At 34.6% G+C, this 27,203-nt stretch overlaps 1 protein-coding gene across 2 annotated transcripts in view; it reads right to left on the bottom strand.

The window, feature by feature from the left end:
- The window catches only part of LOC102972589 (adhesion G protein-coupled receptor B3), a 361,405-nt gene that overhangs the window by 134,924 nt on the left and 199,278 nt on the right, over window positions 1–27,203 (bottom strand). For both annotated transcript variants that reach the window (XM_042986617.1, XM_042986618.1), the window contains 2 exons: window positions 25,569–25,672; window positions 21,536–21,638 (listed from right to left, as the gene is read on the bottom strand). In XM_042986617.1, coding sequence (XP_042842551.1) covers window positions 21,536–21,638; window positions 25,569–25,672 — 207 coding nt within the window. The remainder of the gene's footprint in view (window positions 1–21,535; window positions 21,639–25,568; window positions 25,673–27,203) is intronic.

Genomic DNA, 27,203 nt, shown 5'->3' with positions numbered 1-27,203 from the left:
GCATCAAATAACCAGCCAAGCTGAGTTTTTCTTCTGCTTCTGTTGCCAATTCTTTCCTTTGATGGACTACGTATGTCTCAGTTTCCTGCATTTTCCATTTGTAAAGGGTCTTGAATGAATTTAATCACTAAGACGTTATGTGAATTCCTACAGGACATCACATCCATCTCCCTTAGCATTTAATCCACCTGAAATTTCACTTACTTAGAAGCCTCCTCCAATTAATAAAAAAAAAGACAACTGATCTCCCCACATTTAAAAACAGGCTTGAAAATTTGAGGTTAGCTGTTTAAAATTTTAGCTTCAATTTCTTTTTTAATGTGTGTGTGTGTGTGTGTGTGTGTGTGAGAGAGAGAGAGAGAGAGAGAGAGAGAGAGAGAGAGAAAGAGAGAGAAAATATGAGCAGGGGAGGGGCAGAGAGAGGGAGACACAGAATCCAAAGTAGCCTCCAGGCTCTGAGCTGTCAGCAGAGAGCCTGACACAGGGCTCAGACCCAGAAATCTTGAGATCATGACCTAAGCCAAAGTCAGACACTTAACCAACTGAGCTACCCAGGTGCTCCAAAATTTCACTTCAATTTCTAAACACAGAGTTATCACACACAGTCTTACACATGAGGCAAATATGACCCGTGTGTCACTGCTAGATTGTAGCTGCTTCCAGAGGGTACCGTCCAACACTGTGCTGTTAGAAAATGTGAATGCTGCTTAAGAGAAACAGTGACACCAGTTATAAGTCATCCAACTTCCTTGTGTCAAATGCAATAGTCATTTAGGTGCCATCATATGCATAAATCTCCCTTCTCACCATCATGATCTTTCAAAGAAAAACTTGAGAGATTTTTCTGAAGCATAACCAATTATATGTCTTAAATATAGCAGATGATGGAGAATGGGGATTCGTATTCCCTGTGGGCATCAGTGCTTGCATAAAGAACATTCACTGATGTCAGCCATGGTTCTGCACACGTTAGTATGTAAAGAGAGTTGCTTCATTTCCTTGCCTGACAGTCAGTGAACTGAAGAAAGTCAGTAGAGTGATGTTTGTGGTTTCCTGAGAGCTATTTTTTTTTTACTAACGATAAATGAGACAATTAACCCTAACTTTAGCCTTTATTTTTCAATAAATAGATTCATAATACTTCCTGAAACTTTCCCAGTTGACCAAATCCAAAATGACTCCCTTCTAGAGAAACTGGACATCTGTATTCAGAAAACACTATGTGTGAAGTCTGATACAATATTACATTTAAAACTCCATTGTTGGAGGGGACGGTTAAGTGTTCAACTTTGGTTCAGGTCATGATCTCATGGCTGGTGAGTTCAAGTCCTGCATCAGGCTCTGGGCTGACAGCTCAGAGCCTGGAGCCTGCCTCGGATTCTGTATCTCCCTCTCTCTCTGCCCTTTCCCTGCTCACGCTCTGTCTCTCTCTTTCTCTCTCTCTCTCTCTCTTAAAAAATAATAAGAATTAAACAAAACTCCACTGTTGGAATTTTCATAGGAAGTTGATAAGAAAAATTGAGGAACTGCCAATAAATGGTAGATTCTTTTGAAACACAATTAAAAGTAACTGAAAATAAAGTATCATCCCCATGGTTCTAGCCACCCACTAACAAAGCCATTTGTGTCAGTTAAGGACTGATATTAATAGGATCAAGGGGAACATGGGTAAAGAAAAAATAAAAACTCCTCAAAAGTACTGGTCTCTCACATACTTTCAAGTCTGCCTATATTTTATACAGAAGGACTTCTAGTTTCTAACTTGCCAAAATTTATATTGTTTATTTTAAAAATAAAATAAAATGAAGAGTCAAGAATAAACAGGCAAATAAAATTATCCTTGTTTCTTTAAGGTAGGATCTCTGTGAACCACAGTGGTATCTCTAAATAAGTATTGTCTTCCATAGCAGAAGCCAACATTTGATAGAGGCCATTGTGTCTTGGATCTTATCCAAAGTATATTGAGTTAATGACCAGAAAGAGTTGATTAGTCTTGGTCTTTTGTGGTATATTATACTACTTTTTCCCCCCAAAAAAGAAACTCCCCCATTATCCATGTATTCCTAGGAGATGTAGAATGCATTACAGGCAAGGCATGCTGACACTGACTATAAATGCTTATAACCTGTTAATAAAGATGGACCCTCTAAATTGACCTACACTGTTTCATATAACAGGCTACATACTACACTTATTCCAGCATTAAAAAAATAAATACTAATGTACATATGGAATTCTCAGCTAGCCTTAGGTTCTTCCAATTCTGGTCATATTCGGGTATATACTGTTGAATTTTCCTTTACTCAAAAGTATAAAAATGCTTTGGCCTTCATTAATAATTTTCAGTTTGGTTGGTTGAAAGAAATGTTACCTAGCCTAAACCAAAGAGTTACCATGAATGATTCAATATTAGACGCTACTGTATATAGAAGCTTGAAAGATAATTCCATCCCATGAAACATGAATCCATATATATATATGTGTGTATGTGTGTGTATATATATGTGTATATATATGTATATATATGCTTATTCATTTAGAGCTTTTTTATTCTACATGACACTTGGATCAAAGAATAAAAACGGTTCTTGAATAAAACACTTGAATGATTTTACTAAGCTCTACAATTTTCTAATAGATGTAATAAACATATAGAAATTAGCTTATTTATATAATGATCTATTATATTCTGCAACCATTCAATTTGTATTTTAGGGTCAAACTTATTTTCAGTTCTCTACATTAATAGTTTTTATTCTAGAACAACTTTGATTCCAAATGAACACCTTAAAGAAGTTTTTTCATTCCGCTCATAAAACCTACAAATCTATTACAAGCTGAATTTAAGGCATTTCTGAAAGTCTATCAGTTCTAACAGCTTGAGACCTTTTTCTTACAAAAACATGCATTTCCCTGCAGGGTTCTGAAAAGTTTCCCAGCAACACTCATTAAGAGAGGCCACAGCTATAGATTAGCCTTGCTGCTACCATTTTCCTTGTAAAGTGTTTTTTTTTCTGGTGACAATTTTCTATTCAGTAGTGCAACTGCATATAATTATTCAAATACAAAAGCCTGTTGTAAAAGAATGTGGAGATGATGGTAAAATCACCAAAAAGCAAATAAACTGCTATAACTTTAGACACAATTTTGTTGTTCACTGTATTTACTGACAATTACCATTAGGAAGGATTTTTGTGTGAGAGACTCAGGGCAGATTTGGTCCATTTTCCGAAAGATACTGTTCCTAAATACAGTTTAGACTGGTTCAGATGTATAATAAACAAAATAATTCACATCTTTGATATGCTGATGTATCATCACTAAATTATAGGGAGAAAACACAATAGCTATTTTTAATGTCTACATTTTAATACAGGGCTCAGGAAAATTTGAATATATGAATAAAACAAATGCCAGTCTAAGATGGAATTTAAGGAAATCACAATAAAAATACTGGACAAGGAATGAAAATCTGTTTTTTTTTTGCTCTAGAACAGAATCCTAGACTCAAAGGTATAATGAAATTAATAATGAAATTAAATTTTCCTTTAAGCCCTCCCAGTAGAGTCCAACACTTCCCTTGTTACACCTTAGCCATCAAACTTCCACCAAACCTATTTACATATATTTGCATTTTGATGCTAAGAAAATTGATGCTGAAAAGGCTAATGGCTTACCCAAGATCTTCTTCAGTTTAGTGACAGGGTTAGGGTTTGAGACAGGGAATGTTTGTGCTAAGCCAGGTTGACTCTGAAATAGTATCCAGAAGGAAATTCTAATACTGAGACAAAGTTAATGGATTTATTTCTGTTCCCACTGAAGAATGCTGCTCTCCTCCCAAGGTAAATGCACTTGTAATGCAGGGACTATGATTTATGTGTGTATGAATTACTGATTTCAGGAAGATAGGAATACGAGAGCCTGGTGAGATGTATGGGAGTATATAGCTTCACTGTACAAAAACAGACACAAAATATTTTTCTCAGAAGCTATCTGGTCTACTGTGCGTTAACAAGACAGGATACATTTAAAAAAAAATTCAGTTTGACTCTCAGTATGTCCCACTCTCACATCTTCTAGCCCATCACAGGAGAATTATAAAAAAAAATCTGTAACTGAGCACAAACCACATCACACACATTAAAACACACACGTACATACATACAGTTTTGTGTATGAAGTAAAAGGACTTTATACAAGGCATCCCTATGGAAGAGATGATGTTTAGTCATGTGAATTTGAGTTAAACAATATTTTTTGGCTTCTAGTTAACCTTTTCTCCAGTTTCTAATAATAATTTTGTACGATCGTTTATTGTAACCTACAAGGAAAACAGTAACCCAGCTGAAAGAATTCCATTATTTACTTTTATTCTCACTATACTCAGGGCCTCTTTAAATCCGATTCCATTAATATAATATGTGTATATATAATATTTGCTGGATAATACTCTATGGTACTGTTGCAAATAGACAAGTAGGGGGAAAAACAATGAATGTGTTCTTTTTTAAACTTTACAAGGTTAAATCTAACCAGATGTTCTTGAACGCAGGCGCAGGAGAAACCATTAAAGACATGCGTCAGAGGGCTGACAAATTGGCTACAACAAGGCTAGTTATCGAAGACTTGTAAGTTATCTATTACTTAAAATTATTCCCCGTGTAGGCCCAGCTCTTTTTGAATCTCATCTGCTTGGAGCTAAGAACTTGCATTAATTTACACTGTACTGAGTCATTTTCTTATTAGGCAAATTTGAAATGATATGATATTTTTGGCTTTGCTGGATTTCTTTCTCTTAATACCTTGTGCTTTTCTCCAGGAAGGTCAAAGAGTTTCATATTAATCTTCCTAACATTGCTGTGGTATATTCTTATCCTTATTTGACATACAGTAAAGCTGAGGTAAGTAGAAGATTACATGGAATAGACTAACACAGGAGAAGTACTGACTGTCACACTTCAGCCTTCTATTTCTTCACCTTTCCATTTTCTATTGCAAGCTCCAATATCAGTGATTCTGAACCAGGATACCTATCAGAATCACTTGTGGAGTATTTTCAATCTAGTCATGCAATTTCCGAGGGCATGGAATTTGGAGGGGGTGTGGGGAATGCAGATTGAAAACTCTCCATGGGGCTCTATTTACAGCCTGTCTCCTTCACCCTGGTTGAGAACCACTATTGTCTTAGTATAGTTTCCCAATATATGCACTTTTGTTCTTAATATACTTTCCTTTATAAGTCATCTTTTTTTTAACATTTATTAATTTTTGAGAGACAGAATGCAAGCTAGGGAGGGGCAAAGAGAGAAGGAGACACAACATCTGAAGCAGGCTCCAGGCTTTAAGTGGTCAGCACACAGCCTGATGCGGAGGTCAAACCCACAAACTGTGAGATCATGACCTGAGCTGAAGTGAGATGCTTGACCAACTGAGCCACCCATGCACCTCATAAGTCATCTTGTTTTAAGTGTTTACCCTATTATAACAATTTATAATTCCTACTCTGGGCCCTGGACTATACACCATTTAGTCTTTAGAAAAATGGTTGTGGAGGGGCATCTGGCTCAGGTCATGATCTCATGGTTCGTGAATTCAAGCACCGCGTTGGACTCTGTGCTGACAGCTCAGAGCCTGCTTGGTATTCTGTGTCTCCTTCTCTCTCTGTACCTCCCCCACTCACATTCTATCTTTCTCTCTCCAAAAATAAACAAACATTAAAAAAATTAAAAGAAAAATGAAAGAAAAAAACACAGAGGTCAAAAGAGTAGAGAGGGGTTAAGACTTGGCAGTATTTGCGTTCCTGGTCCCACTGGCTCTTGAAAAAAAAAGGGGAAAGAAAAAGTGGTTGTGGGGGCTAACATTTTGACATATAAAGGTAGTTCACTTCTTTAATGATTTGGTAATTTTCTCTTTGTTAAACGCATTAAATTTAATATTTTCATATTAAGCACTATCTCCAACTGTTTTTCACTTCTATATACATGTGGATTAAATATGCAGACATTTCTTATGCTGCCAAGTTACTCCTTTTACCAGTAATTTACAAAAAAGACACCAATATTCCATATTACTCATGTCCCCCTTCAAGTTCCAAAGAGAAAGAAATAATCATGGCAGGATGGGATTTTTAAAAGTAAGAAAATCAGCTCCCTTCCATCAACATTATTCTTAACCATGAAAACTGCTAGCTTTCCTTTCATCCCCAAGAATTCCTTTACTGATCTTAGGATTCTCCCTACAAGCAGAAATATTATCTCTTTTAAAAATACTTCTCTGTGAATACAATTCCATTTCCGAAAAGTGGAGCTTAAGCATATTCTTTATATTGCTAGCTACAGAGATTTTGTTCAAATTCCTCTCTTTTCCAGCAAATGGGCTTTGGAAGCTTAATAAGGATCCTTCTCATAGCTGGCCATGAGATTGGGGAAGTTGATATTCCAGTATCTCCACTATAGAATTACAACCACATCTCTACAAATAGATAGGTCTGCCAACAAGCATTAAAGATACTGTGATGAGCTACCCTACATGATACTCTGAACAATCTAGTTTTCCCTTGATGTGTATAGCTAAGCTCTATTATCACCAAAAAAATTACGAGTCGGTATCCAGGGGAGAATGTATACAGAAAATGCACCTCTCTCACAAAATCCACACCATCTCCTTTTGAGGCCCTAATGTAGACCAGTCAACTAAATCTTGAACATGATCAGCAGACAAAATGGAAAATAATGAACTTTTACTCCATCTGTGTATTGCATTTTTGCCATTTGTTTTCAATTGAGCTTACCACCGCTTCCTAGCATTGGAAATGGGTAAACAGTATTTTGTTTACTTCAGATGGCACTTTTTATTTACAACCAATAGTTAATGAAGCCAAATGAGAGGACTGATGGATGCAGGATTTGCAGGGATGCAAATAGATAGAGGATAGAATACAAACACATTTCAGAAAAAGAAAAAAATTAAAACATAAGTGGCTTCTAGACAGAATATTCATTGATGGGCTTTAAACTTGTTCTCATTCACTGGAAGTGAAGTCAGTGGTGGTTTGCTTGACATAAATTCTGTTCCTCGTGTTCTTTCCCATCTCCCCCCCCGCTTATTTCCGGAAATACTTTGCTCCCATGTAAGAAATGTGCCACCAATATCTGATTTCCTGGTGAGGGGATATAGCTGCTTACTTTCTAACTCTCTGCAAATACTTTTATTGTGTGTACCTAGTCATAAAAGACATAAAGAGACATGTCTACATGCCTGAGGAGAATGTGGGCCATGAACTTTTGATCTTAGACACAATTTTTCTCTCATCTGTTTATTAACAAACTCAAGAAATATAAAGAAAATCCATTTAGTCTGCAATTATATATGTTTTGATAGGTATATATATATAGCATTAAAAAAGTTCTACTTTTTAAGAAAATATCTTTTGGAAGTAATCAAGTAAAAAGCCCCAAAAGAGTGAATGATTGAAGGACAACAAAGGGGAAGGAAAAAATTGCTTGGATTAGAATATTTTCCTTAGAGAAGGATATAGATTACCCCATGGACTCCTGATTCTCTTCCAGTTTTTCTTCAACTTAAAACATGAGCATTATGTCATAGCCCAAAGGAACACTGAAATTAGTAATGTCCCCTTCTTTCTCAGTAACCTTATCCAATTGGTCATAAAATTTTTATGTTTTTTTTTTCATGAAGCCAAGCCATACCCACTGCCACTAACAGTTATTGAAAGCAGATAAAAGTTCTAGACAAAAGGATCTCAACAAAAGGATCTAGAGAAGACAAAAAAAATCTTGAAAAAGAAGAATGAAGTTAGAAAATTCAAATTTTCTGATTTCTAGACATAATTTTTTTCAAAGGTACTAAAGCAATTTAATGGGGGAATCAAGTCTTTTCAACAAATGGTGCCACAACAATTAGATATCCATATGGAATAAAATGAACCCAAGTCCCTATGTCATACACAAAAAATAACTAATATATCAAAGATCTATATAAAAGATGATATAAAATATCTTCATGACCTTACAGAGAAAGCAAAAATAATATATAGAATATCTTCATGACTTTACAGAGTAAGCAAAGGTCTCTTCTAGAGACCTTTTGTGAGTCTCTTCTCACAAAAACACAAATAAAAGAAAAAATATGATAAAATAGGCTTCACAAAATTAAAAGCTTCTACTCAGCAAAAGATGCCATTAATAAAATGCAAAGTTAAGCCACAGATGGAGAGAAAATTATATTGTAGGTTTATATGTCATATATATGAAAAACAATACATGTAACAAAAGATTTATATCCAGAATGCATTTTTAAAACCCCTTACAAAGCAGTAATAAAGACAAACAACCCTATTTATTAAGGGAGGAAAGACTTGAACTTAGACTTCCCAACAATGAACATAAAATGGCCAATAAGCACATGAAAAGATGCAAAGCCTTATTAGCTATTAGGAAAATGTAAATTAAAATGTTGGCAAGGATATGGGACACTGAACTATCACAAAAATTGGTTAGTGTATAAGACAGTACAATAATTTTGGAAATCTGTTTAGTTTTTTTTTTTTTTTTCAAAGTTAAAAATACTCTAACTTGCCTTTAACCCAGCAATTCTACTCCTAGGTATTTATCCAAGAGAAGTAAAAACGTATGATCATACAAAAACTTATATACGAAGTTTAAACTTTTTTTTTTACATTTATTTATTTTTGAGAGACAGAGAAACACAGAGCATGAGCAGGGGAGGGGCAGAGAGAGAAGGAGACAGAATCTGAAGCAGGCTCCAGGCTCTATGCTGTCAGCACAGAACCTGACATGGGCTTGAACCCACAAACCACAAGATCATGACCTAAGCCAAAGTCAGACACTTAACTGACTGAGCCACCCAAACACCCCAACGTTGAAAGCAGCTTTTTCATAACAACAAAAAAATTGAAAGCAATCCAAAGATCTACCACTCGGAAGATGGATCAACAAAGTGTGGTATATCCATACAATGGAATAATACTTGACGATGTAACAGAATTAACTACGAATATACACGATATAATTGCTGAATGAAAATACGCTGAATGAAAAAAGTCAGAGCAAAAGGTATTCCTATTATTCCATTCATATGAAATCCCTAAACAGGCAAAAACTGATGTATGAGGACAGAAATCAGAGCAATGATTGCCAATGGGGGGCAGGGGTTACCTGGGAGAGGGCAGAGATAACTTTCTAGGGTGATGGTAATCTGTATTTTGGCTCTGGTATTGGCTACATAGGTATGTGTTGGTCAAACCTGTCACATGATTCACTGTGCATTTCACTGTATGTAAATTTTACCTCAATTAAAAGTTTATTGTGTGCCAGTTTACCATGCTCTAGGTGGAATGTTACTTGATCCTCATAACATCACCTCCCCACTGCTACATTAGAAAAGAACAATCACAAAAGAAAATTAGACATTTCCTTCATTCATTGAAAAATATTAATGAGTGCTTGCTGCATGCCAGGCACTGTGCTAGGCACTAGGTATGTAATATATATCAAGTAGAAAATATTCCTTCTCTTCTGAACTTGAATAAAAAAAAAGATGACAAATTAAAGCAATGGTTAGAAAGAAAATACTGGGTTTCTTGAGAAAGAATAATGAAAAAAACTTTTATAGTGTTTTGATTTGGGGGGAACAGGCTTTCAGTGAAGTCATCTCTGAAAAGGACGTGTGTAAGTTAACTAGGCTAACTTAAGAAGAATGAAAGAAGACTAACTGTGGCAGAGGGAGGAATATGTGAGAGTCTTAAGGCAGGGGAAACATCGTATGCTAGGTAAAGCATATAATTGGTGGGATATTTTTGTCAGTGGCCTTGCTAATAACTGCACCAGGACAAGAGGCACAAACCAGACATATGGTCCCCTGGCTGATGGCTTATCAGGTACTTGTACAGTTCTAGTGGAAGGCCAGCATGACATGAATACAGCAATAGGAAAAGTAATGAATATGAGGTGACGAGGTAGGAGAAGTACTTAGAGGCCAGGCCATTTAGAAGCTTGTGGGCCATGTTATGGGTTTTGGATTTCATTCCAATTATACGAGAAGCTTCACTTACTTTAACTGAAGGGTTTTAAGCAGACAAGTGTCATGATCTGATTTACAATTTAAAAAGATCACTAAGCTGGTGTGTAGAGAATGGTTAAGTAACTTGACAAACGGTACACAGCCAGTAAATGGTAAAGCTTAAAAATCCTTGTTTAGAATAAGTGAAGCTCCCATTACACCTGGAAGGATGAGCCACCTAACACAGATCCTCCAGCCCCAATCAAATCAAGTCTTCAGATGACGGTGATCTGACCTCTGGACTGCAGCCTCCTAAGAGATGCTGAGAGAGAACTGCCCAGGGAGATCACTCCCAAATTCCTGACTCATAGACAATAGGATTATAAATATTTATTTTTAAGTCACTAAGTTTGAGGTGATTTGTTATATAGTAGTAGATAACAGATTACCTATTCCATTTCTATGAAGGGTGTCCTTTCTTAGGTATAGACGATTCACTTTGTAACTTTATTTTGAAAGTTAGGAAAATATGTAACAAAAGCTTCTCAAATCAAATAGGGGATGTTATTTCTAACAGAAAGAAACAAGAATAAATATAGGAGGAAAAAATCAGAAAATTAGAATTAATTCATATTTTATAAAAGCAATATATAGCATTCCTGTCCATTAGGAAAAACACTTTGAAATACAAATAAAATTTAATTAACAGTAAGAATGTAAAATAGACACAGAGAAGATTCATTCAAAATCCCTTGTAGTCCTAATCATGTACATATAATGTTATCATCTACCAAAGACACATCTATAGGGATATATAAAAACTATGTGTATAGTAGTTTAACACAAAACACAAACACAAGCTCTCATCATGAATATTCATGAATTAAGATTTATCATTGTATTTCTCCTGTTGCAGTTAATCATTTCTTCTTTACATTACAACTGAAATCTTAATCTTTGGCTCAGTACACTAGCAACCTAGGGTTGCCTTAATTTACTCACTTTGAATTTCATACATCTTAAATTTCATGGTTAAGACCTAGACTCAACTCAGTTATATGCCTAGTTCTTTTTTCAAGTTAAAGTTTAGAATTAACTGACTAACATCACAAAAGAAGTGAAAACCAGAGTTACATCTTCAAACATGCTTATGTTTTTCTGGTAATAGGCATAAGTGTTTGTGCTTTAGTTCCAAAGTTTACTATAGCAATGCTTATGATATAATATACATAATAAATCTAGTTTTTAGGATACAGTGAGAACCAGAGGCTGAGAGTTTAAAAATTTATATATATATATATATATATATATATATATATATATACATATATATATATGTGTATATATATATATACATATATATATATGTGTATATATATATATACATATATATATATATGTATACACACACACACACACACACACACACGTGTGTGTGTGTGTATGTGTGTGTGTGTGTGTGTGTGTGTGTGTGACTCTGTTCTGTCTATGGGTGACCTTAATGAAGAATTAGCTGGACTCTGCCATCTCTATTTTCTGTGTCAGATGTTACTTTTCTGCCCAAGACTGTCAGATGAGAGACTTTCTTTAATAGGGGTTTTAACATTTATGGCTGAACTTTAAGAAATTTTTCTTCTACAAAGAGAGCCAGCTTTGTTGTCTCCTGCATTGGGCATCTGTTACTTGCTTTTAGCTTCTTCACTTCATAAAATGTCCTGCTTGGTCGAGACTGATTTGATTCATTTTATTTTAATTTTTATATACTGGTAACTAATAGTCACCATATGTGAAGAAATTCTGTGTTTAGTTCTTGCTCGAAAGAATTCAAAGTACTTTTCATTCCTTTTTATCTCTGCAGAAGCCTTTTCAGAAACTGCCAAAGTTCCCCTGTTCCAGTCCTGCAGGCTCCACAGACTAAACCTTGGGTAGACACTTCAGAACTGAAGGTCATTTTTACATAAAAGCATCAGCCTAAAAATGGCCTGGCCTTACCTTATATTATACTTCTTCTATTTAAATCCTACCACATTCATTTTTTTATGTCTAGGATGGCTTTTGAGCTACAACAGCAGAATTAAGTACTTGTGACAGAGACGGTAGAACCCACAAAGCCTAAAATCTTCACTATGTGGGCCTTTGCCCCCAATCTTGCCAGCCCCTGAATTAGATTCTGAAGTATTTGTGAAAGGAGTTCTTTCCTGTACTCTTTACTCTGTTCCAATCTCACACTGAGACAAATTTTGCCTTGGTCAATGATCTTTAGTGATAACCTCAATCTTCCTCTCTTCATCCCATATTCACCCTAGAGACATATAGCCTCAAAGTTAGTATAATGGGTCAGTGAAAACTCTATTATAATCTTATCTCAAGGGCCTTTGACTTCTGTGAGAATATAATTTAAAATAATTCATTTTATGTGGGTTTTTTAAGCACTTCAATACTTTACAGTGTATTCAGAATTCATAAACATTATCAGCTCTAATTATACCATATGGTTCCCCTGTTGACATTAGCCAAACTTCTGACCAGATCATATTATGTACTAAGAGGGAGGGTGAGGTTTGATTCTAGGGGAGAAAAACAGATAATCTTCAAACTTTTTGTAAGACTCTTTGAGAATAACTTAACTTCTCAAATTCTCTTTCAGATATTCCTGCATAAAGATAAAATCTGATTCAACTCAATCATCTCTCATCAAAGGAAGGTCTTAAAAGTGTTCTATAGTCTTTAGTCTTCTACTCAACTCCTTTCTCTCATCATAAAACAACATTAACACACACAAAAATTGACCTAGGTTGCAATCATTTCAAATAGAGTCCTAATGTAGAAGTGGCTATACTCCTGATAATATAACAGAGCCTCATCTAACAGCCAGAGCTTGCTTCATTCATTCATTCACTCACTCATTCATTCATTCAACATTTATTAAATCTATAGCATGTATAAAGCAAGTACTAGTATTAGTGGTTTTAAGACCTACAAACAAGAGAAAAATACCACCCTTGAGAATCACAGTACAGTGGGCAAAGTTGATCAGAAAATTAATAGTAAGCATAATGTGATTGGTGCTCACAACAGAGGTATATACCATGTTTTATGGAAGCAGAAAGGAGTGCTGATGGACTTCACTAAGATGACTCATAAAAGCCAACACCTAAAAGGTGGTAGGAGTTTATTAGGCAACGTAAAAGTAAGTACAGAAGCACAGGGCAAGAGTGGCTCCAGTGGACATGGGATACCCTGGAAAGCACAGAGACAACTTCCTTTCCCCCAGGAGAGAGCAGAAATGGGAGACCAAAAATCTCTGATAGAAGCTATCTTAGCCTGGAAAAAGAAAGGTATGTTCATAACTCATCTACTCAAAAGGAATGCCCTTTTATTTCCCAGAAGTTAGTTTATGTACTAGAGATATCTCTGAATGTGGCTGATGTTCAGAAAATGCAGTTAATCAGGGGTGCCTGGGTGGCTCAGTCAGTTAAGCATCCGACTTTGGCTCAGGTCATGATCTCACAGTTCGTGGGTTCAAGCCCTGCATCAGGATCTGTGCGGACAGCTCAAAGCCTGGAGCCTGTTTCAGATTCTGCATCTCCCTCTCTCTCTGCCCCTCCCCCACTCACACACACTCTCTCTCTCTCTCTCTCTCTCTCTCTCTCTCTGTCTTAAAAATAAACATTAAAACAATTAAAAAATGCAGTTAAATCTCATGAGTCCTACAGACCCACCGTAGAGTTCAAAGCTGGGAATGGCATAATTGGGCATTTACTTTTTATTTAAATTTATTTTTCACAGTAATATGAAGGATGAGCTACCACAAATAAAAGCTAAATGAGCAGCCCTATGTCAGAAGAATGTTATAGTAGTCCAACTGAGAAATCATGAAGACCAAGTCTAAAGTGGGGGTGGCAAGGATGGAGCCTAGGAATCAGTCACATCAAGGAGTCTCTTTACATTGCCTGGAGGAGAGTTCTGCTGCTTGAGGATGAATGAACAGAAGGTAATCAAATTACGCCTGGCATCTCCAAAGCAACTACCAGCATTCAAGCCTGAGACTTATGATCTACTTCTCTCTGCTGAATTGATGCTCACTCTGGGACTTTTGCCCAGCTTTGGAGTTTGACCTAAGAACACACAGTGAATGTATAAACTGGTCCTCATGGTTATCTGGCTCCTGATATCTCAAACCATTTGAGGAACTCCTCTTGTCAAATAGTTTCACTTTCATATTCTTTGCTTGTTTCAAACTGATCCTTCATATTGATCTTTTGCCCTATTTTGAAATTGACTTTGATAACGTGATCTTTGACTCCTAGCATACAAAACTAGAAATGTATAATCAGGCGATAAGAAGGTTAAAGCGCATTGTCACATTGTGAACAAAATAATCCTTCATCGCTAGGAGCTTGGGAAAAACCAGGAAATTATCCAACCATTCTGTTCTCTGGTTAGATAAAGATTTTCAGGCATCCAGAAGAACCTTGTCAGAGCTAGTAAGATACCTCAAAATGGACTCAAATGAATCACACATAAGCTTATTACATTCAAATCCTTTTACAAACATCATAGCAAGTCAATAAATTAGATTTTAATAAATCTAAATAGGAAGCTTTAGCTTCAGCCATTAGGATCACACACACATTTGAGACATAATAAACATGTATTTGGGACATTATTGGCAGGAAATGAGTTCTATGAGAGGAATTATGAATAAGCACATTTCTTTTGAAGATTATGAACATTATTTTACACAACTTATCAAGTGAGAAGTTGCACAGTTGCTAGGTTTCAGAGTCTCTTTCACTAAAACCCAGGAACCAGATCACCTTCAAATATGCCATCAATCACTTAGAGCTTAGAAAAGGCCCTAGGAAAATACTACTTGTCACCATATTGGCTTAGATTCTGTGTAGAGTGGGAAACCCTAATCCTTATAAAACTAACTACAGTTACTAGCTTCAGAGGTATAGGCCCAAATGATGGATTCAAATAAATGTATTTATTCATTCATCCAATAAATATTACATGCTTAATGTACTCAGACAACATGTTGGCAATAAATTTAAGAATAAATGTAACCTAGCCCTGCCCTAAAAAGAGTATAGTCTGGCCAGAAACAGGTAATATAATACAAGATTGTGAGTATGCACTGGAAATCATGGAGCCCCAGAGCTGGTGTACCTAAGAGTGGAAGATAGGGAAGGGCTTCCTACAGCAGCAGGTAAGGATTGGGCTGTATCAGAGAATGAGCCAGATAAAGACATTTGGAAAATCAGGTGGGTGGAGGAGAGTAACAATGCTCCAGGCTGAAGAGTAAGCAAGGAACAAGAAATCCTAATTTTGATGAATAATTTTGACAAACCTTAAGCAGTTTGATGTTGCTGGTATGATTAAAGTCAGCAGAACAGAACAAGAATGGAGAGGTCACCATAGGTCATGTTTAAGGTTTTTCAAGTTTTATAAGCTACAGAACTCTTTCTCAATAAAATTTTTTTCTGAGCCCCAGTATACTAATGTAAGAAAATTAGTGAATAGAAACCCGCGTAGATAAATAAAACATTTGTCACTGCTTATGTCTGAACAGTTTGAAAATAACTTCTGTAAAGAGATGAGATAGCAATAAATGAACAGAGAAGTGAAGTGGTGGTCAGATTTGAATTTTAGCTCTATCACTTGGGCTACAAGATAGAGAGTGTGCTTAACAATGTTGGAAGTGGTAGACCAGTGAAGATGACTACCACCTGACAAAGGCAGAAAGCTGGCCTTGAGAAGCATGTGAAGGGTGCAACTGGCACAAGGGGGAGACTTATTGGATGAGGGAGGAGGAGACATTAAGGCTAACTCTCAGAGTCCCAGTATATGTAACTGGGTTGGAGCCTACAGAAAATACGTTCAATTTATATATAATGTGTTGGGTTGTGGGGCAGGGAGACAAACGGTGAATTTAGTGGTGAGCAGAATTGGACAAGAGAAAGTCTGAAGCTCTGAAGAGAACACTAAATCAGATGTACATCTGAGAATCATCATGATCATCATCACCATAATTGCGGCTACTGTTTAAGGAGTGCTTTTAGAGTGCTTCATGGGTACTACCCTCATAAAACCTTGATGACACCTCTATAAGGGAGGCATTAACATGAAGCTAAGGTATAGAGAGGCTGAATATGATATTCAAGATCATATAACTGGGAAGTGGCAGGCTTAGTATGCTTAGACCCATCTGGCTTAAAATGCCTGTTCAACTATCACCACCTGAGAGATGCAGATCTCCAGGGAAGCAGATAGAGCACTGAGTCTCAAGAAGATAGGCAGACCATTTCAGAAGGTCCCAGGAGGGACAGAATGGGTGACTCAAGACATATATTCAATATTTCTTCTCAGAAATTGAACACATACACATTCAGAGGCCAGACATGTAAGTAAATGGGGGAAGAATCTGGATCTCTAGCAGAAGAAAGTCATGGAAGAAATAGGTGCATTAGAGGATGCTTCACCCAATTACAGGTATTCAAATTCAAGATTTATTTCCTTTTCTTTTAAATATTTTATTTCTAAAAGTAACATAATCCTTACAACACAAAAACATCTTCCATTAGAATGACCACTGCCTTCTAGTTTGGTCTATATCTTTACTAATTATCTCTATACAAACTACAGAACAAAAGCAACATTTTATAAAAGGTAAATAAGCACAAGATGAAGAAATAAAACTTCTTAGAGTATGTGACTCTTTTAAAGAGTGCTCCAACACAGAGAATTTTGGTATTTTATGCAAGACTGAATTAAAAGACAAAGCCCATTACATAATTCAATGGTCCATATATAAAGAAACAGGAGATGCATTTCTCCTGAATAGTGCTAAGGAAATGTTTACACCTATGAAATAATTTGGGAAGCTTCCCTTGATAGATCAATGAGAACTTCTGCTAGGTCTCTTAAGACTAAAGTTAGTGTCTAACTTTGCCTTCTCACAATTGACTACAATTTTTCAAAATACTTATCTTTTAGGATGTCTTTTTAGGATGCCTGTAATTTATTTTATAACACTTTGGTATTCTCAGTATGATGCTATATATGTGCCAGTTAGTGCAACCTTTAATTCTAGGAGCTGTCCAGAAATGCATACAACAGAGTGGTCAGCTGGCATTACATTCAAAACGGCCATACTCTAGAGATGGCAACTCCAAGTCCTTCTGATCTAGGTAGATTTGCCCATAATCAATACTTGACTCATCAACCTGAATATAAAAGGCTCGTCTTTATTGATAAACTAGTGTGTGGTTAATCACTACAGTGGGTGTATTCATTGGCTCCCTCTGATGAAAATAAAGGCTTGAGAATATGTGGATTAGCTAACATGGTTAAACAAACACTTCTTACTCTTGATGTGACTATATGAAAGATTTCATGGAGGCCTATATCCAGCATATTTTAGAGATGGGGCCCACAGTTTTATCCCCAATCATTCTGTGTCCAGACATTGGATTAGGAGGATTTCTGATTGAATGATCCTGACTCAAGAGCACAGAAGACTGCTTCTAGACTGTTGCTATGTCTACCTCAAGTGAATGCTGCACACAAAGTGTGGTCCAAGTACCTAAAACAACAAGGCCCTAGGATTTTCACTGAGCTTATAGAACAGGTTTGTTCCTCATTTGCTAAAACAATTATCTAAAAAATATCTAACTATTTGATAGAATCTGGACTTGACTTGCTTTCAGTATAACCTGGTAGTGAGGTTGTGGGAAAGAAGCTATCTCTTAGCATTTTAAAGTTCTTGGATGGCTACTGTTGTCTAACCAAGAAAAAAAAAAGTTTTGCTAAATTTGGCTTTTATCACTTTTTAAAAAGAATTCCATGAAGTCTTTAATATCATACATCATTTCAAAGTCTTTTAGAAAGAAGCAGGGATATATTTTGTGATTAAGAAAACCATATTCTGAATATATGTTTCCAAAATAATCTTTGTTTTCTGCAAAACAGTAGGACCAAAAAGAGTCTACATGGTTCAAAAAAAATTGCCTACTTTAGGGTACCAAGGAAATTCTTCACAAACAATAACATTTCAGTGATATATGAACATCCTGGTTGAAATTACACAAAGATATTAGAAGGCAATGACCCTTTATGAGAAAGTGAAATATAATGAACTATAATGAAGTGAGTTATCACTAAATTGTATAAATGTATTTTAAGAGATATAAGAAATTACATTTGATTCCTTACTTTGCTTGTAATAATTGACTCCATAGCTTAAAGATTTGAATACATCATACTTTAAATAATGAATTATTTCAGTTTGTTTCTATCCCAACTCAAAAGAAATACTCAGTAGTGACACAACTGAGTCTATCATATTTCAACAAGCAGTTCAGAGAAAGACCCCAGTATGACACTGCAAAACTATTCTGGATCAGCACCAAATAGCAGTTTTCACACAAACTGGCCATGACAACTCTCAGAGGCAGCACCAAATAACTTGTTCATCAAGAAACTCTCACGTGTTTCCATTTATCCAAATGAAGAATATTAAAGCATCAATCAAAACTGACCAAGGAAGTCAAAGATAGGAACCTGATCAATTACAAAATGCCCATAGCAGCAATGGGGTCCTACACACAACCTAAATAAAATGCTGTAGCCACTGATCAATATATTACTTTTTAAAAATGTAATAGGATCAATGAAGTAGGATCAATTTAATTAGCACATGATAAAATATATTATTTTCCCCAGAAACTTGGTATTATTAAGAATGGCTGAAAACAAAATCCCATTGTTTACATTTTTCCCTTCTAGTCACAATGCATTAGTGAATTGTTCTAGGCTTGCAGAATCATTTACTCAGAGGGCAGTAAAGCAAAGTTAACATAGCATAAGAGAAAACCAGTACTTTCTCATTTTCTTCACCATTACTACCACCTACCAAACCCTTCTCCCCACAAGTGTAACTGTGGCAGCAAAAATTAGCATAGGCTATCTGGAACAAAACTACCATGATCCCAAAACCACATGGAATCTACTCTGCAGTTAATTACCTGAGGCAACTATTTTTTTTTTAAGCCCATACCAGCCATTCTTTATAATCAGAAATGAAAAGTAAAACTAGACTTGTCTTATCCTGCCTTTGATGTTCCTAATATTTGTAAATATCAAAAAGACATCTCTATCAAAAAACAAGGACACTGAAAAGCTGGGAAAGGCAAAATGGGCAAGAATCATGTAATTTCTAGACTAGTTTCTGAATATTATTACCATTTAGACCTACATAATACGGTAGTCACTGGCTGCATATAGCTGCTGAGTACTTGAAATGCAGCTAGTCTGAACTGAGATGTATTATAAGTATAAAATACACATCAGATTCTGAAGACTTAAAAATTATTACAAAATATTGTATTAAGACCCAAAAATGTTAATTGTATGTTGAAATGGCCATCTGTTGGATATACTAAGTTAAATATATTATTAAAATTAATTATTAAAAGTAATTCTTGTTGCTTTTTTAAGCTGGCTAATATTATAATTATATACATAACTTGCATTTGTGGCTTACATTATATTACTATTGGATAGGAATGATTTAGACAATCATCACTGTAATATGTAGTAAACCTTGCGAAAAAGTCTACCATTTAAACATTGGGCTCAGCACTTGTAAAAACTTTGCCATACAGCACGAAACAGTTTTAAAAGCACATTTTGTATTGAAGATCCGGTAGTTTTCCAAATTCTAATGAGTGTTAAGAGGGTAAACAATGATAGAGCAAAGGGGGCTTGGGTGAAAACAAAACAAAACAAAACCAAAAACTTCAAACTATGGGCTTAAGCTACCACAAGCTTGACTTTTTCTGATTCCCAACCCAATAAATAATTCCTATGTCAGAGGAAAAGCTCTGCTTTTCTACCTCGAGTCTTAAGGACAAAGAATTGTAAAGAGGTATTGACAAGTAAATGAGCATTTCTAAGGGATCTGAAGCCCCGCCCAGGTAAACAGTCAAAAAGGTAAGGGTGAGATGAGTAATTTAGTAATTCTTTAGGGTTTACAGTTCCATCTTTTCTCCATCTCTCCTTACTTCCCTTTACTTTTCCTCTCCTTTCCAGCTTGTACCAGTGTTTACACCCACTTTCTCCGATGTTGGCTATTTTGTACATTTCTTTCTCTTCTCCTAATTCCGTCTGGCATGTTCCTCAACTTTGGTCTTTATCCTTTCTTCTTGTTTTCCCTTTTCATATTCATATATATGTTTGTTTGTTTGTTTTAATTCATGTTATAGTCCTAAATAGGAGAAAAACTAAATATTCAAGTACATGAAAGTACTTTTTCACTTCCACAGGGCCCTTTATTGGGTTGTTAACTGTTTTTGTTTTGTCCTTCAGGGTTAGTGATTCCCCCTTGGGTTCTCCCCCTGGCCTAGACCAATATGGTTCAAGAAGAAATCCTATCAGAATCACCTAAAGAACTTCCTAGGCCCTACCTACCCAGATCCAAAATCAGATTCTTTGGATTCTTTGGTGGGAATCAGCAGTTTTAGGAGCGGAGATTAGCAAAACAGACCGTCTATAGTTCTTGACATTGATACCTCTCCTACAAATATCTGATCTATCAAAAAAGACATGCTGAAAAGTGTATTAAATTTTTTTTTTTAATTATAGCTTCTAAAAAAGTTCGATAACTGGCCTTAGCACTTGACAATAAAAAAGCTGAAAAAAACAACAGGCCTGGATTAATCAACAAATATTATCAAAGCAATGTTTACCAGAATTCCTTTGAGATTGGGGTAAATTAAAGATTGCTAGTATGGGTTTCTTGCAATGCATTCAGAGTAGTTTAGTAAAGAGAGCTGACAGTCATGTCTGGAAAAAAACATGATCATTCAATTCAAGTCAGTTCTTGTAAATAGGACCTATACTTTCACATTCTGCTGAAAGTAACTGTTCACCTAAAGAACTGTTCACCTAAAGTAACTGAACACCTAAAGTATCAGTGCTTTTTGGTTAAGTAAAGCTTTTTGAAAAGCATAAAATCTAGTGTTTTTAGCTAATATTGTCTTCAATTATTGCAATAGATAATTTTTGGGTAGATGTTCATGTTCTACGTTATACTTGTAAGCATTTTATAGTTGGCTTTTAGGAATCAGTGTGTTAATAAAGTAGACCAAAACAGGGGCAATTCTATTTGCAATTAGGATAATGAATCAAAATTTGTGCTTTTGATGTTCCAAGGCTTTGAACTCACAGAGCTTTGATATAATACTTAACAAACATATTTTTACTATTATAAACAGCCTCTCAATCCCCAGGAAATTAAGCCAAGGGAATGTATTTCTAGTCTAGATTAGGCAATACTTTTATTTAGTAAGCAATGAAATAATTTTGTTTTTAAAAATAATTTTTATCAGAAGTTCTCCATTTTATCTACAATGTTTAGATTTTCAATAATCAACTTTATGTCAAAACATAAACACACATATAGAATCAGAATAATTACCAGTCATACCTTATTATGTGTCTGAGTCTGTCCAACCAGTATGAGGATGTTGGATGAGATGATAGACAGGCAGAAGTTAATTAGAATTATAGACCTCTCAGAGCGTATGTACCTAGCCAGAAAGAGAGAGAATGTTCAACTTTAAAATTCAGAACATGAAGAATTATGAATTATGCAAATTGGTGAAATTCATCCAGAAAAAAAACACTAAAATATATCCTTCATAGAATAAAATATATGAAAAACTTTTTTTAATAAAGATTATTCTTAGAAACCCAATTTTATAGTGACATGGCATGTCCTAGAGTCCTTTAGAATAATTTTTTTTCTTTAGACATTAGTGTAGACAACATGGCATTTCTAACAGAGTCTAAGTTGTACATCTGTTATCAATATAATTTTTTACTAAAAATATAAAATTTCTTGGAAATATATCAATTACTATAATTACCATTATTTATATGTATATATAATATGCTTATTATCATATAAAATCAATAGGAAATCTGAAAACCAAAAGGAAAAAAAATTCCACATAGATTCTCAAGTATTCCTTTGTTTCTAGAAAGCAGCCATTACTTTCATGAAACCATGAACACTCATCTACCATTTCATACACTCAAATATTTTTATGTCATCTTCTACTCTTTATATTTTTCTTAATTGTTCAAAAGCAAACCAAAACCAAAACCAAAACCAAAACCAAACCAAAACAAAGTAAAACAAAGCAAAAAAACCAAAAAACTTAATCTTCATCTCCAAAAACTAGTCCAATCCACAAATGATAATTCACCACCAGGCTGGAAAATTACTTGGTGTCTGCCATGTTTTACCCTTATGAAGGAATGTTTATACAAAGTCTGTTACATAATTTTTACATGCACCAAGAATGTAAGCCATAGAGAAAACGGATCAGAATCAAATGTTCTACCAGCTGCTTACCCTGAAAGGGTAACAGTTATTTTGCTCTACTGTACCTTACGGTAAATTACTGAGTGACAGTAACAAAAAGACATACTTGTACTTGCTGTGTGTTTGAGACTGTTCAATTTGTATTAGAACATGGAATCACTCTCCACAGCAGGCTAGGGCTTTCCTGTGCAGTGTCAGATGGGGGTGCCAGAGATCTGGAGGCACTCTTTGGAAAGTAAAATCTATCAAAGTTCCTTCTCTATCTCTGTCTTTGAGGAATATTTAGGCAGAAGCCTCACATTCCATCATATATTTCAGAAGAGAAAGCAAAACGAAAACAGAAGTAACAATAAAATACAAAAAGCAATTTTTCAGTATGAAAAAATTTCCTTTCTTCATAAAACAAACCCAAATAGGAATAACCTAGGACAATTCTCAATACAAAATGTCCTCAAGAGTTGCTTAACCTTGTCCCTGCATCATCACTATCTAAAAATATAATAAACCACACACTGGGAAGCTAAAGACATCATCAAATATTAAGTTGTTTCTTCTTTCATGAGTGGGAGATATAACACATAAAGTTTAAGGGCTGCAAAAAATTGACCCTTTATATGTAAATGGCTTTCATGACAACATAAGCACACAGATGACATTATTAAAAGGGTTTCAGTGATATCATTTGCTCTGTAAATAGGAAAATCATGGTGATAAAAGACCCAAACTGACCACCGTGAAGAGACTTCAGATGTTTCTGTTATTCATCAATATTGAGTCACATTATTGCTTTAAAAATTTCTATAAAATGTCTCAACTTCCAAAACTTTTTATAAACATATTTGGGGTTTTAAACAAAATTTGTAAATGCATCATTTCAATACACAGATTAAAAAGATATGCTCAGGTGTTCTTAGATGTAATAATATAACTCTACAGAACATATTTGTAAATGAAGAGAACATAACTTAGTGTATTAACTTTTTGATGAACATTTCTAATGAACTATAAGGGATACCAATTTTCAAAATACTATCATATATAAAATAATTCTGATGTTCATACATCTTGCAAATCATTGGAAAATTTAAAAATTTATACTTTTTAATTAGAAAAAAAAAACATGAGTATTACCATACAGTAATACCATCCAGTAATGTAAGGTAAATTTAATGTTTATAAAATTCATTAAATTTGTCACGCTACAAGATTCACTCAATAATTTATGAATCTTGAAACTTCTATAAATCTATTAATATTATTTCAATCATTCTATTTGTAGAGAATGAGTTGATTAGCAACTAAATTTTTAGGAATCAAAATTTATGTTGTTTCTTAGTACTGTCTTCTAAATTTCTCAATTTCACATCAAGTTTTAATAGATCCTTTCAGGTGTTTGAGTAATTCTTAGAAAACTCATAGGTGATTTCTCTGGATTTTCTGGATTAAAGAAAACTTTATTACGGACTAATTAATCCTGTATTTCCTTATATATCATTTATACTGGCAGTGGTTTTGCTAGTTTTACTATAAGTATTGAGAGGAGAAAAGAAGGTGGAATTGGTGACTGAACCCTAAGTATTGAGAAATGGAACTTAGTTCTAAATACTTCAGTGAGTATGAATTATGATGCAGTTGTGATTACCTAACGTCCTGGCCCTTAAACACTGCCTCATTTTCTGAAAAGTGCCATTTAGGTAATTGTGGAAGACAAAGGTGTCTTTTTCCCAGCCTTTGTGCATTTTGTTCTTGTATTACCAGGGCAATGTCTGCTTGACTGACCAATGAAGCCTGGGTTCTATTGTCTACAACGCCGTGCCTAGGCCATTTCATGGGACTGGCCATATTTTATCAGATAGTCTCACTCTGTCAGTGTTTTACTACCAGATAACTCCTCCACAGGAAGGCAGAACCTCTATTATGTACCTATGTCAATGGAGCAAGAATGTGTACATATTTTGCTTGAAGCATGAAAATTTTAGTATCTCTGACAATTTAATATCCTGGAAAATTAATTCTTATCCTCAAAAGAATATAAAATATGATGGACAATTAGTTTTTTGAAAGGATGTTGAATGAAATGACATTTCTTTATTAAATTATAATTACTTTTTCAACTGAATTGTTCTTAAGTAACAGTAAACCACAAGGACTAGCTACTTGTGCAATTTTAATATTACAAGTTTTCAGGAAATAATATACAGTTACCTAGTTACTAATATAACAACCAATTTGGGGACATTTTTAAATAATCAAGATGGATATAAAAATGTCTCACACTTAATATTTTTAAATCCATTTGGAAGTTTGGCCATTTGGTTAGGTACTGTTTACCAATATGTGAACAGATATAATATAATGTCTAAAATACACAGGTCTAATTTTTATTAATAGAACACATCTTCAAGAAATACTAAGTTTCCATGCACTATCAAGCAGATGCAATTTCAAATACTGTAGAACAAAGTTTTTCAATTACATGCCCTTGTTTATGTATTTTTCACTTGTAATCAGTTTGCCAAAATATGACTTTTTGGAAACATTCAACCACAAGACTTTCCTATAGCATTGTGGTATTTGTGTATTAGTAATACAGAAGATTTACTCATTGTCTGGGATATAATGAAAGCATGTGCTTAAATTCTTAAGTTTAAAACTTAAAACTTAAGAATTTGGAGAACATATTTATATAACAGAGATATTACTTTGGCTGTACCAATTAAACTCTAAAGCTCAATGGCAATTGAAATAAATAGAAACAAACATAGACTAAACTTGGAGTATTATGGATACCATGTTTGAGGACAAGCAACTTGTTGAAAGCTACCATCATTTGAATTGGGAAGGAAAGTGTGTCTGTTCTGTTTATTTTCTCATCATAGGCAAAAACAGACAAGAAATTTAGTAAGAACTTTTATTATTATTATTTTTATTATTTATTTATTTATTTATTTATTTATTTATTTATTTATTTATTATTAAGCTCATTTATTATGGCTCAATCACTGCAATAACTCTGCTCTAAAAATACTTCTTTCAGTAAATTAAAAAGGAGACATAATGATGATCATATTGCCAGGTTTAATCTGAGTAACAGAGCATTCCAGTGCAAGTGCATTAATTGATTACATACCTCCATAATGCTGCATAGACAACTGCGAGGGTGATCAAGGCCAAGCAAGAAAGGCCACTGCCTACTATTAGGGTAACTGAAGGTGTACCAGAGGATTCCATGATCTGTAAATTAAACAAAAGAAACAAAAAAAGGAGAGATAACGTTTTCATAAATTGAAATAACTTCTAAACTCAGCAAAACTACCCTATCCTACTCAAAAACAGCCAATAGAGTTGTTATAGTTACCAGATAATTACCCAGTAACCACTCAGTTCATATATTCTCAACCTCTAAAATGACTAATTCTAGCTCCCCCCTCTCTCCCACTGTGAAGTAATAAAGGCCTGAGAGTTTTAAATGCTTGATTATGGCATACTACCCACTATGGTTTTCTACAACAAATTACTAAAACTAAAACTATGGTGAATATTCACATGTTAAATTTTCTCTAGCTGAAATTTGAAGCAGCATTCATTTTTATTCAACAACTATAGTTCAGTTATTTCACAGTATGTTTTTGGGTAAAATTTACTTTGATCTTCTCATTTATAACTCATTGCTTCCCCAATCTGGTGCCTAGATATTGAAAATTGTTCAAACTTTCTGACTTTTGACAACTTTGTTCTAAGTCAAGTATTCTCTTATTTAATTTCACTTGCTTGGCCTCTAAGGATATAGAAGAAAATCAGATTTCAAAATCAGGAACTTAAAACATATTTTGTGGGTTTTTTTCTATATTTCTAATGAAATATGCAGAGATGATTTTCATAATGCCAGTATCAGTCCCTGAAATACATGACCTTGACAAATAAGCCTTATATATTTTGAAACATATATAAAGATTATAAGCAGTCACTGATTTGAGAGGTTTCTTTCTTTAGACACTAACATGATACTAACTAATGAAATCTATTGTTTTTCTTATTTTTAATACTGGAAGTTTGAAGAAATACACTTTAAGATCAAGTGTATTCCAAACCTTAGGTATGCACATTAAATTATATTATGTATTTCTGTCATCAAAATAAGTAAGAAGAGTGAGGCATATTTAGGCCAAATTTAGACAGAAAGCCACATTCATCTAAATAATTATTTTCAATATTTCAATTTTTGAAATAATCTTCAAACTGCATTTTATGAGGATATTATTTTTCTTTTAGATAGTTTATGCAGCTGTCTATTTCAGAAACTAGTTTTTTACAAGCCTATACACTTTTAAGGAATGATTTTACAGTTTCAGGCAGTCTGTGCTTTCATGAAAACTTCATTTGTTTTTTTAAAAATAAATATCCAAGGACACCCCCAGAAAACCTGTACTGAAAATACCCAATGCAGATATGCAATATGTTTGGCTTATAGTGTCTGGGGTCTTCATTCTATTACCAACAGTATTCTCACAAATTCCCCAGACCAGCTTTTCAGTTCCAAAATAAAGGTTAAGTTGGCAATTATTTTTATTTGAAAGTTTGCAGCATATTAGTAATATGATGGAGTACATCCTCAAAACTATACTGCAGAAATTTCAAGTTAGAAGACATAAAATTGAGTAGTATTTAGTTATAACACACCAACTAGAATTCATTTTACCAAGCTACTGAAGCTAAGGAGGAGACGAACCCAATTTTGCCACCCTGCAACATTTTCCATTTCCCC

The sequence above is a fragment of the Panthera tigris genome, chromosome B2 (genome assembly GCF_018350195.1).
Source record: "Panthera tigris isolate Pti1 chromosome B2, P.tigris_Pti1_mat1.1, whole genome shotgun sequence".
Taxonomy (NCBI): Eukaryota; Metazoa; Chordata; class Mammalia; order Carnivora; family Felidae; genus Panthera; species Panthera tigris.
This window is presented reverse-complemented; position numbering and strand designations above follow the sequence as displayed.